Consider the following 12,616-nt stretch of genomic DNA (forward strand, 5'->3'; position numbering starts at 1 on the left):
AGGAGTGAGTGAGGGTTGCCTATTCAAACTCTTGGGTCCCATCTATGTTACTGGTGTGCTCACTCTCTCACACCAGCTTTTTGTTGTTTGTTCACAAGTGCAGAGCCTGATATGCAGCCTACACTTTAAACTCACCAAAGGCAGAAAATCAGAGACTGAGGGGAGAAACTCCCCTCCTCAGGTTTTAAGTTCGCCTACTTGACCTACAGCACAGTGCCTAATCTGTATGCTAGATCCCTTCAATGCTGCCTTTAGTTTTTGTATGACTTAAACAACAGCAGAAAATTGTATGGAAATCCATAATTTCATTTTCCTTTCATGCAGCAAAGCTAAGGAAACAGTGCTAAAAATTCAGAAAGAGCGTGATTTCCATCGAATGCATCATAAGCGAGTGGTCCAGGAAAAGAACAGGCTCATTAATGACATTAAAAGGTAAGTGATTACAATTAGGGTCCTAAACCTACTTGGTTTTCAGAAGAAGAGCTGATATTACCTAAGAGTGACACATATAACAAAGAGCAATGTGGAGTGCTCATGCTTAGTGTTCTGGCCACGAAGTTATGCCTTCTTTCAGTATACTCCTCTCCCCCCTGGTTTTGTCCCCCACAACACTTGGTATGCTTCCTTCGTCATGGTAGATCATTCTCTGGCATTCTGAGTTGTACCAATACCACCTCTTTCTGCTGCTGATATCCTGCCCCACAGAGTCTCAGCCAGTTACTGTGACTACATCTCTCCTATCTGCTCTTTTTTTGTTTCCTCTCATCTATCATCTCTTTGTATCACCACTGTCCATTGTTACAGCAGCTGTTCCTCTAATCCAGACTTCATCTGTACCTAGAGATGTGAAGGCTCTGAAATAAACTGGAAAAATGCAGGAAAACCATTTTTTTCTGGGGCCTTTTTTTCAATATTTCCAGGAAATGGGAATCTGGGGGAACCCTGAAAAAAAAGGTCTATGAAATATTCTCTTTTGGAATAAGTAAAAGGCTTCAAAATGAGGTTTTACTCGCTCAAAATGTGTAATATGCTTTTTTTTATGTAAGACAATCTACAGCATTAGAGAATTGTTAGAAAGTTTAACAATATCCAATTGTCCTTGATATTGGATATTTCTGTTTAATTTTCTTTTTAAATAACATACTCTTTTGCACAACATCTGTGATTTCCATTTTTAACTTTTATTTTTTCCTACTTCCCAGATGGCAAAAATAAAGAGACGTATGTTTAGCTAGCACAGAATGCAACAGTTTGCAGCTGTTTCTCTAGTATTAGGTCTATTCACAATTTTGCTAGTACCAAGCCAAGGCATTTAGACTTTTGAGGATGTAATCTGGTACGCACTTATCTGGGAGAAAGCTCCACTAAACACAGTAGGTCTTATGTCTGAGTAAACTTGAATAGGATTCTTTTATGTAAGTGCCTTGGGAGAATTACTACCCTAAAAGGCAGCCTAAAATATTTAAATAAATTGCTTTGTATATTTCATAAATATGCCAAATAGTACATTCCTCATTTCTTTGCCCCTAGCTGCGGTCCTGATCCAGATGACACTGTCTCCCTGCACCTCCCTGCATAACCCCCCTCCACTGGAGAAAATGACAGTTTTTTTCTAACGCGAATTGCAGGTGTGGATGTCCACATTTGGATATTTCTAAATGGATATGGATATGTGGATATATGGATATGTTCCAAAGTTCACCTGGCAGGGGAGTACAATTACCTGCTGAATAACCTTAGCCAGATATGACATTGCTCCTATGCATGGATCCTAGCTGACTGAGTGGTCCAGCACCTGTTTCATCTCTGGGGAATATCCTGATAGATGTTTTTGCCATCTTCAAAAATAAGCAGTGCTTATAGTTTTGCATGGACAGAAAGTCCCTAGGAGATGTTTGTCTCATCTGAGGAGGACAGCATCTCCTCTACATGTTCCTGCCAATCCAGATAATCATGTGGATAGTAACAAAAATAGCATAGGATAGGATGATTTGTATTCTTGTTATGCCATGGCCAAGATAGCTATGGTTCATGCCTCTCCTTCTGCTTGCCTGATGGGACTTCATCTGCCAGAGACATCAGAGTCTTGAGATTGAGGTCAGATTCTCCACCCCAGTGCCCTCAGCATGAAGCTAACATTGTGGCAGATCTGAGCTCGCTATGTTCACCAGCTGATGTAATGCACATATTTTTAAATTGTTTTTTTAATTGTAAGATTTCAACAAAACAAAAACAAACACAAAAGAGGAAAAGAAAAAAGTAGCTTCACATATTTGAATATATCAATTTCAATGCATGCCTATGAAGAGCGTGTGTATGAATGAAAATACAGCTAAGAATTATACATGAACTTCAACAAAAGCAGACCAAATATCCAACTAAGTATCCGTTCGCAGGTGGTGTCTATACAACACCCATTCAAATGTTGAAAGCATTGTAGGCACTTTAATTTTTTGCATTATAGGAGGTAAGCATTTATCCTTCCAATGTTGTAGTCTCACTCTTTTAGCTGTCAAAAGGGCACAGAAAATCCACTTGCACTGACCATGCATTAACTTCCAGGAAGCACGTAGATAATTTAAAAAAATGTGTTTCGAAGGAGTGTTCCAATACAAAGTTTATCCGTATATTGGACATTGCCAAAACATATGGTTAAAAGAAGCATTAGCTGTGTTCCACCTCCAACAATTAGCCGACTTAGACAAACCCTTATTAAGGAGATGTTGTGGCATCCAATAGACACAGAATAAGAGTTTTTGCTGAATAAGGTGTAACCTGAGATCCATAGACTCTTCACATACAGGCGCTAAAGTGGCTATCCAACAATTAGGCAAAATGGGATAATCCAATACCCTATTCTATTCCTGCTTAAGACCCTGTATATCATATTTATTCACCAATAATAAGTAGTTATAAACATGGATTGTAGGTCAATATAACTGATTGGCCTCAATAAGTGTTTCCAATAGCAAAAGAGACTCTGAAGCTGTAAAGGTGGCAAGGCCAAACCTAGATTCTAACAAATGTTGTAATGGCAAGTATTACCATTCACCTGTAGCAGGCAAGTTGCTTCTCAAGCAAAGCTGAGAATAACAAAAACATCATAATCACCACCTAGCTGATCCAAGGTAAAAATGAACTTATCCGTCCAAGTCTGCCACAAAATGTTTTCTTACCGATTTTTAAACCTGGGTTTCCCCATATAGTCAACTTAGCATGAGAAAATGGATCAAAATGTAACTGACATGACATTATATGCCACATGTCTCTAACATCTGTAACTATGGGAAGAACCCTATCCATTTTAATTTGCCGAGAACCAAATGCCATACATTTAGAGAGAGGATCTAGACAAGACGATTCCAAAACTGACCAAGGTGGAAAATTTCATCTAAATGGAAAAGACCAAAATTTAGTCCAGGTCAGCAAATAAGCCCGATGATATAAAACAAGATCCGGAAAGCATGTGTTCTTTAATGGGAAGATCCATCCTTTTCAAGGATATTTGTGGTGGAGAGGAACCCCCCAAAATGTATGAAACAAAGCATTGAGTTTTTGAAAATATTTGCCAGGTATAGATAAAGGAAGCAGTTCGAAAGCAAGAAATTGCAAGTAGATAAATAGGTACCGCCTCGGCGGGAAAGGTAACAGCGTTCCGTGCACCTCGGTGTTCAGTCATGCCGGCCACATGACCACGGAAGCGTCTTCGGACAGCGCTGGCTCTTCGGCTTAGAAACGGGGATGAGCACCGCGCCCTAGAGTCGGACACGACTGGTTGGGGACACCTTTACCTTTATAGATAAAGGAATCCCATGTATAACATAAACATAAATCCAAGGTACAGTATTCATCTTGAATGTATTTAGCTTACCCCACAAACTCAGCTTTAAAGGTGCCCATCTATCCGAATCCCATGAGATCTCATTAATCAATTTATTCAAATTAAGTTTAATCATTTGAGATATGTCTTTGAGAATAAGTATTCCCAAGTAAGTAATAACATCTGGGTACTGTTGAAATTGCCAATTAGCTAATACACCAAGAGATATAGTATCTTCAGTTGGCATCAATTCAGACTTTGACCAATTAATTGAATAGCCAGACAAATTACCAAAAGTGTTAATCAACTGCATCAAAGCTGGAGTTGCGAGATAAACAATAAAAGATCATCAGCATAAGATATAATTTTAAGTTCTAACCTATCATGCACAAAGCTGTGAATATGACTGTTCTGTCTAATAGTGTATGCCAGAGTTTCCAAACATAAATAAAATATCATAGGTGGGATATTCATTCAGATTTTATTGTTTATAGCCATTGGCCATTTCAGTATAAACACAAGAGAACATATTTATAAAACACTGAACAATCAATCCAGTAAAACACAAGTAGGCCTTAGAAATACAAATAAAAGGTTCTAAGCATATGAGCTATGTCCCATCCAGCTGGAGCTAAGATGGCGACGGAAGAGGCTGCTTTGCTCTGAGCTCTGTTGTTTTTAGTTTGTTTGGTCTTATCCTTCTAAAAGTTTTTAAAATTGTTTTAAAATGCTGGAGTTTGCCTGGTAGCATTAATTGTTGCAGGTATTGAGTATATTTGCCGTAACTTTTTCTCACAGACCTGAAAGGCTTTATCTTCACTAATTATCACAAGTTGCTGGATCAGGAGTCCACAGCTATGTTGTTTTTTTGGATCTTTTACAGCCTGAAGTTTTAAAGCAAATATGACTTGGGGGCTTGTTTTCTTTTAGGGAGTGGAGTAGACTCTAAATTACAAACCCCTCTTTTCCTTAACTTTTAATTTCTAAATTTTTAATTTTAATTGTTGTTGTTGTTCAGTCGTTCAGTTGTGTCCGACTCTTCGTGACCCCATGGACCATAGCACGCCAGGCCTTCCTGTCCTGTGCTCTCTCCCGGAGTGTGCTCAAGTTCATATTCATTGCAATGGTGATGCTATCTAGCCATCTCATCCTCTGTCGTCCCCTTCTCCTTTTGCCTTCAGTCTTTCCCAGCATTCCAGAGAGTTTTCTCTTCGCATTAGGTGGCCAAAATATTTGAGCTTCAGCTTCAGGATCTGTCCTTCCAATGAGCACTCAGGGTTGATTTCCTTTAGGATTGACTGATTTGACCTCCTTGCAGTCCAGGGGACTCGTAAGAGTCTTCTCCAGCATCACAGTTCAAAAGCATCAATTCTTCGGCACTCAGCCTTCCTTATAGTCCAGCTCTCACAGCCATACATTACTACTGGGAAAACCATAGCTTTGATTAGGCAGACCTTTGTCGGCAAGGTGATGTCTCTGCTTCTTACTATGCTGTCTAGGTTTGCCATAGCTTTCCTCCCAAGGAGCAAGCGTCTTTTAATTTCATGGCTACAGTCACCGTCTGCGGTGATCTTGGAGCCCAAGAAAATAAAATCTGTCACTGCTTCCATTTCTTCCCCTTCTATATGCCAGGAAGTGATGGGGCCAGATGCCATGATCTTCGTTTTTTTAATGTTGAGATTCAAACCACCTTTAGCACTCTCCTCTTTCACCCTCAACAAGAGGCTTTTGAGATCCTCTTCGCTTTCTGCCATTAGGGTGGTATCGTCTGCATATCGAAGGTTGTTGATAATTCTCCCGGCACTCTTAATTCCGACCTGTGATTCATCCAGCCTGGCGTTTCTCATGATGTACTCTGCATATAAGTTAAATAAGCAGGGTGACAATATGCAGCCTTGTCATACTCCTTTCCCAATTTTGAACCACTCGGTTGTTCCATGTCTGGTTCTTACTGTTGCTTCTTGATAATTTTAATTATCAACCCTTTTTCTGGTAATTTTTGCTGTTCTCTGCTGAATTACGACATTAGAGGATCTGAGTTTAACAACTCTGTAATTGTGCCTAATAACAGCCTAACAACAGCAGAGATGGGGTGACTTAAAAGACCCAGAAGCCTGGACAAGGATGATACTGTGGTGCTTCCAAGTACTAAAGAAAGCAGAATGGTCTTCAGCCATTGGAAGCCAAGCCTGACCCTGAGATGTTTGCAGTTCCAGTCCGGAATGGTTTTGAAACTTTGTGCCCAGAAGTGATTGTTCACAGATCTGAGATGGAGGCTGGCAAGGCTGGCACTGTGCCTCCTCCTTTTTTGATCAGACTCCTAGAAAAGCAGATCTCCTAGTAGAACAATGTTGATCAACCAGATAGTTCAAATTAGAGTTAGATTTGTAATAGATAAACTGATAGATATAGAGCTGCCCAAAGAAGGTAGTTCAAATTAGAGTTAAAAGAGAAGGTAGAATTGTAATAGATAAACTGATGGATATAGAGCTGCCCAAAGAAGGCGTCCCCATGCAGACAACAGAAAGGAAGGGTGTATTAGAGACAGTCAGGGAGACAGAGATTATAGACCCCTCTGAGAGAAACAGAATTTATTTCAGGTCAATACCTACCAGCGAGGGGTGGATGTCTTACAGATATCTAGAACCACATGAACTGGGTAGCACAACTTCAAACGTGCAACAAACATCTGATGTGGATGGGTATAAGCATATGGGACCAGCCCAGCTGCCTATTGGTAGTGCCTTTTTAGACACTGCAGGTCTCCTAAACAAGATAGACTAATGGAAAACAGCCTGAATCGTTATTGCGTCTTCTGTCTTGGAATGTGGCAAGCTGGACAAATAAGTTTACTGATGCTGAATGTACCCCCTTTATGTAATCATTTGACCTGCTATGTTTGCAAGAAACTTGGCTCATAGATATTAATGATATTCACCTGCAAGGCTTTAAAATATCAGCCCTTCCAGCTCAAAAAACATGTAAGCATGGTCATGAAATGGAGGCCTGGCTGTCCTCCTTTCTACAGATGCACAATTGTATATAAAAGACTTAAAACTAACAAATAATAGATATATTCAGATGATACTAGTGAATGGTTCAAGAGTCAGCCCAGTCATCTGTTTGAATGTATATATGCCTCCTAAACCTATAAATCAGCATGTCAAACATGTCTGGCGAGATCTGGAACAAGTGCTTCAATGTATTGAGGAAGCATTCCCAAGAGCAGATATTTCATTATGTGGGGATTTTAATGCTCGAACTAAAATAATGAGCAAATGAGTAAAGTAATTGCTTTAGATAATGTTAATATCCCAGATAGACACTCACAGGACAGGTCCCTCAATAAAAATGGGCAAATACTCTATTCTATTGCATATAAACATCAGTTCTTCTTCTCAAGGTGCCATCTCCTATCGGAGGTTAGTTATCATTACACCTACTTTTGTTTTTGATGTTGCTGCTCTGAATAGTTGTATAGAAGTACCGCTGAACCATTCCCTCAGATTCTTTAACCATGATGTTCATAGATTTAATTATTCGAGTTACAATGTTTAAATGGAGGACCATTGGACAGGACAAATGGCCACTATACTTACTTAACCCAGAATGGGGACAGCGTGGTTGATTACATGTTTGTGTCATATAACATTTATTCAAAAGTCTAATCCTTCTGTTTAGAAGGACAGACAGATAGTGATCACTTCTCATTGATTGCAGAGTAGGCAATGTAAAGATCAGTAAGCAGTTTACCACTTTACATCCTATGCAAGGTACCCACATTGGGGAAAGACATATTAGATGGTCATTACCTGTGGCAGATGAAATAAGGCAAATTCTGGGGAATCGAACTATGAGGTGAATTTATAAATAAGTCAGGTAATTATTTTAGCACATACCAAGTCCTGTTTGAAAATTTAAAGCCCTGTTTGGTAACATCTGGACATCAGAAGATGGAACCCCACACACAATCCTGGTTTGATGCAGAGTGCAAACAGTCCCTGGTAAAAGCAGCTTGATCTTTAAGGACAAATAAATCTGATGATCAAATTAGGAAGTTTTTAATACAGTGACATGCATATAAAAACCTCTTAAGAGGGAAAAAGGAAAGTCATGCTAATAAATTTTGGAAAGATCTTTGGCAAGCCATTATTAGTAAGAATGAAAAATATTTCTGGGATCGTGTAGCATGTGGTCTTAAACAAATTAAACCAGTGGTGGAGGGCCAAATCCCAATGGCAAAATGGGTTTTGTATTTTGGAAATATGTATAAAGGTAACTCCCAAGAAGGTCAAGTAAGGAGGTATGAAACAACAGATAAGACAGTTCTAGAAGTGCTACCTGTGTGGCCCCGTGTTAGCGAAGCAGAAGTAAAAAGTCTTATTGGAAAACTCACTTTATGTACAGCTGCCACCTGAAATCTTTTGTATAGATCCAGTGTGGTGTGTGCCGATAATGGCAACACTATTTACATCAATTAATACAGCTGGAATATTGCCAGTTAGCTGGACGTCTAGTATTGTAGTTCCAATTTATAAGAAAGGTGATTGCGGGGATCTCCAAAACTATCACCCAATAAGTCTCTTTGATGTTCCTGCTAAAATAAATGCACAACACATTCTAGATAAATTGGAACAATGGGTGGAAGAGCAGCAGATTTTGTCCCCAGTGCAGGCTGGCTTTCGTAAGGGGCACAGCACAGTTGATCAGTGCTTTATCTTGAATTCTCTTATCCAAAAATATGTAAATAGGCCATCAAAAAAGTTATATATTGCATTCGTAGATCTATCGTCTTCTTTTGATTCTATAGACCTACAGCGCTTACGGGAAAAATCAGATGCCAATTCACTAGAACTGCTATTCCTTATACAGCAGCTTTATTCCAATACTGATATCAAAATTCGAATTGGTATGGTTCCCTTTCAGGCCCTATCCCCACAGCAAGGGGTGTCAAACAGGGTTGCACCTTGGCACCACTTTTATTTAATCTTTACATAAATAACATAACTCAAGTACACACACACACACCCCCCGCTGTTGGGAAACAGAAGACTTGAGTTCTGCTTTGTGCAGATGATATGGCCCTCATTTCCTTGACTCAAATGGGCATGAGAAAATTGCTTACCAAATTTGGAACTTATTGTAAGCAAGAAGGCCTATCTATTTATAGTAAGACTAAAGTGGCTATGTTTGCCAAGAGGCATGAGCAGCATAAATGGGTTCTGAATAGACACAAGATAGAACAGTGTCGCTCATTTAAATATTTGGGGCTTCATTTTTCTGAAAATACCCCATGGCATACCTACCTCAAGGCAATTACATCTTCAGCCACCCTCTCATTGGGGCCCATAAAGAAGCTTTATCATACTGAGAGCCACTGCTTAGTAGAACCAACGTTAAAAGTTTACATCACCAAGGCTGTATCCCACCTTCTATATGGAACAGCAGTTTATGGCAGTCATATGCAGAGATGAATTTGATGTAGTCCAAAATAAGTTCTTGTGCCTGCTTTTGGCAGTAGCACAAAGCACACCTGGTGCGATATTAAGGAGTGAGCTAGGTTTTCCCTCTTTAAAAGCACGCATACACAAATCCGTTACATTGTATTGCAAAAAGCTATTACCGATGCTGGAGTATTATTTAGCAAAAGTATGCTTTTTCGATCTACAGAATAGAGAAGGTTCGGTAAATCATGCAGATGTTTGATGCAGAGCTATTCTATCTCCCCAGTAATGATGATGCAGGATGCATCTGTTCATAAAATCCAGGACATAATCTTTGTTGAAGACACTAAGAGAGATTCTGAATATATAAAGAATTATAAGTCTGCTATTTGGTATGCCAAAATTAAGCTAGACCATGGAAGGGCCACCTACCTGCGGGAATTAACCTTCCCCGTAAGGCGAACTTTTACTCAGCTCAGATTTCCACTGATGCCCACTGAATACCTGGCTGGCAAATTTTCTAAAAAGTCAGCAAAAGATTGTTTCTGTGTATGTGGATTAGGCCAAATTGAAGATGTAGTACATTATATTTTATACTGCCCTCTATATAATTCACCTAGGGTTAAGTTCATTCTCTTTTCAAACCTTTCTAGAAGGCCTAGCTGATGATCTTAAGATCAGATGGCTGCTGGCAGATATAGACAAATTTGTCAGTTACAAAGTAGCTCTGTTCCTGCTAGCTGCAACAAAGTTAAGAGTGGCCTTTCTGAATTACATCAGTGACAAGAGCTAAGGGGAGTTTCATTTTATAATTTAAACATATGCTTAAAACTTTTTATTTGTATTTCCAAGGCCGTACTTGTGTTTTATTGGATTGATTCCTGCATTGAGCAGGGGGTTGGACTTGATGGTCTTGTAGGCCCCTTCCAACCCTACTATTCTGATTCTATGATTGTTCAATGTTTTATAAATATGTTCTCTTGTGTTTATATTGGAATGGCCATTGACTATAAACAATATCAAAGGAGAAAGTGGACATCCCTATCTGGTACTTCTCCCAAGTGAAAAGAAAGTGGAAAAAAGGCCATTAGTCATAACTCTAGGTCTTGGGGTTGAATGTAACATTCTAACCCATTTCAAAAATTCTGCAGGAAAGCCAAAACTACTCAATATGGCAAAAATAAATTTCCAATGAATGTTGTCAAAGGCCTTTTCTGAGTCCAAAGAAACAGTGGCAGCCTGGTCTGTTCTATCAGTGTTTAAAAGTATCAAATTAACAACTAATCTTAGGTTATCAGCCCCCTGTTTATGTTTAATAAATCCCACCTGAACTGCTTGAACTTAATGTTGCCTCTTGCAACATAACTTCTTGCAATCTGTCGGCCAAAATTGCACCTCATGTTGCAATATCTACGTCAGTTAATGAAATAGCCTAATCATTAGCACAGTAAGTATGATCCTTGCCACAGTAAGGAATCTGTGGAATCACAGTAATGTAAGCATCATTTAACAATGAAGAAAGGGAGCCCGATTCAAAAATATGATCATAAAGACGATGAAGCTCTGGAACTAACAGGCTGGAAAAAAATTTATACCATTCAATTGGAAACCCATCCGGACCAGGTGATTTCCCAGCCATTTATTTCTTAACTGCTTCCATAATTTCCTCAATATGCAAAGGAACCGAGAGACACTGCCTTTGTGAAGAATCTAAGCATGGAAGATCAACATAAGAAAAAAAATAAAGCATCCACATTCTGCTCCTACTTTTCACTTCCTGTACTATACAAATCAGAATAAAACCTTAAAAATTGTGAATTTATATCTATGGGATAGTTGTATATCTTAACACTCTCATCATTAGTAGCTGAAATAAAATTTTGTTGTTTTTGCTGCTTCAGACAATGTGCCAGAATCTTACCAGGACGCTCATCATTTCCCCAATATACTTGTCATAAACAGGTTAAGGCAAATTCTGCCTGCTGTGAAAGAATATTATCCAACTCATATTTAACATTCTGCAACTCCTAATAAAGTTGCGGAGTTTGGCAGGTGTAATGCAAATTGTGGACGCAATGCACAAATCATCAGCAAAAGCCTACTCCACAGCAAAATGGTCACATTTTCAAAATATGAGACATAGAATGAGTTTCACTCTATGTCCTGCTCGCTGAGTGACATCCTACACTTTTTGCAGCCATCATCTGGAATCAGCCTGTGGCATTCATAAAGCATTATGCACTGGATGGTTAGGCTAAAGTGGGTGCATCCTTTAGACAGCCTGGAATGAGCTGGGTGGTTGTGTAAAGCCACTTGCCACTATGCAAGATGGCTTGCTATTCTACTATATGTGGCACTGCACAAAGACCATGAAGAGCAGTCACACAACCCACTCTCCTTCCCCACTGCATGTGTCTCTTCTGAGCTTCTCTCATTCTGACTTGCTTTCGGTCTGGTGCAGCAGTCCATTAGGAACTGAGTGGGAAGATGGAGCTATGTTCCTTTGAGTGTAGCTCTAGAAGAGGTAGGCAACCATTCTTGGGCAGTATACACATTTGGCAATTTAAGAAACTGTTCTGGGTACCACCACAAAATGGCTGCCATGGGAGGTGTGGCAAAAGACATGTAACGTGCCCAAAAGACTTAGTACAAGGCAGAGGATTTTTTTTGTTATTTTTTATTGTGAATTTCAACAAAACAATCATAAAGAAGAAAAAAATTAAAAGTCAGTCGCGCTCTCTCTCTCTCTCTCTCTCTCTCTATATATATATGTATATGTATAAGATGCCTGAACTGCAGACCGGAAGGTCTGCAGGACAGCAGTTTGAGACCCGAGTGCCGCGTGACGGAGTGAGCTCCCGTCTTCAGTCCCAGCTCCTGCCAACCTAGCATTTTGAAAGCAAGAAATTGCAAGTAGATAAATAGGCACTGCTTCGGCGGGAAAGGTAACAGCGTTCCATGCACCTCAGTGTTCAGTCATGCCGGCCACATGACCACGGAAGCGTCTTCGGACAGCGCTGGCTCTTCGGCTTAGAAATGGAGATGAGCACCACACCCTAGAGTCGGACACGACTGGTTGGGGACACCTTTACCTTTTTATATATATATATATATATATATATATATGAATATGAATATGAATATGAGATATCTATATGTAAATACAGCATTCTAGAAATAGTAAATTATGCATAAACGTGAACAAAAGCAGACCAAATATCCATATATGTATCCATTTAGGGGAGGTGCCTATATACCACCCATTCAAATGTTGATAGCGTTGTTAGGTCCTCAATCCATTGCATTATAAGAGGTGAGCATTTATCCTTCCAGTGTTGTAATATTAGTCTTT

General features: G+C 39.5%; 1 protein-coding gene across 2 annotated transcripts in view; it reads left to right on the forward strand.

The window, feature by feature from the left end:
• SPAG16 (sperm associated antigen 16) overlaps positions 1-12,616 on the forward strand; it is a 775,737-nt gene that overhangs the window by 39,758 nt on the left and 723,363 nt on the right. For both annotated transcript variants that reach the window (XM_084819345.1, XM_084819334.1), the window contains exon 6: positions 325-432. In XM_084819345.1, coding sequence (XP_084675471.1) covers positions 325-432 — 108 coding nt within the window. The remainder of the gene's footprint in view (positions 1-324; positions 433-12,616) is intronic.

Source organism: Heloderma suspectum, chromosome 1 (assembly GCF_057233095.1).
Source record: "Heloderma suspectum isolate Gila_16-S chromosome 1, 16-S_ref, whole genome shotgun sequence".
In the NCBI taxonomy this organism is placed as follows: domain Eukaryota; kingdom Metazoa; phylum Chordata; class Lepidosauria; order Squamata; family Helodermatidae; genus Heloderma; species Heloderma suspectum.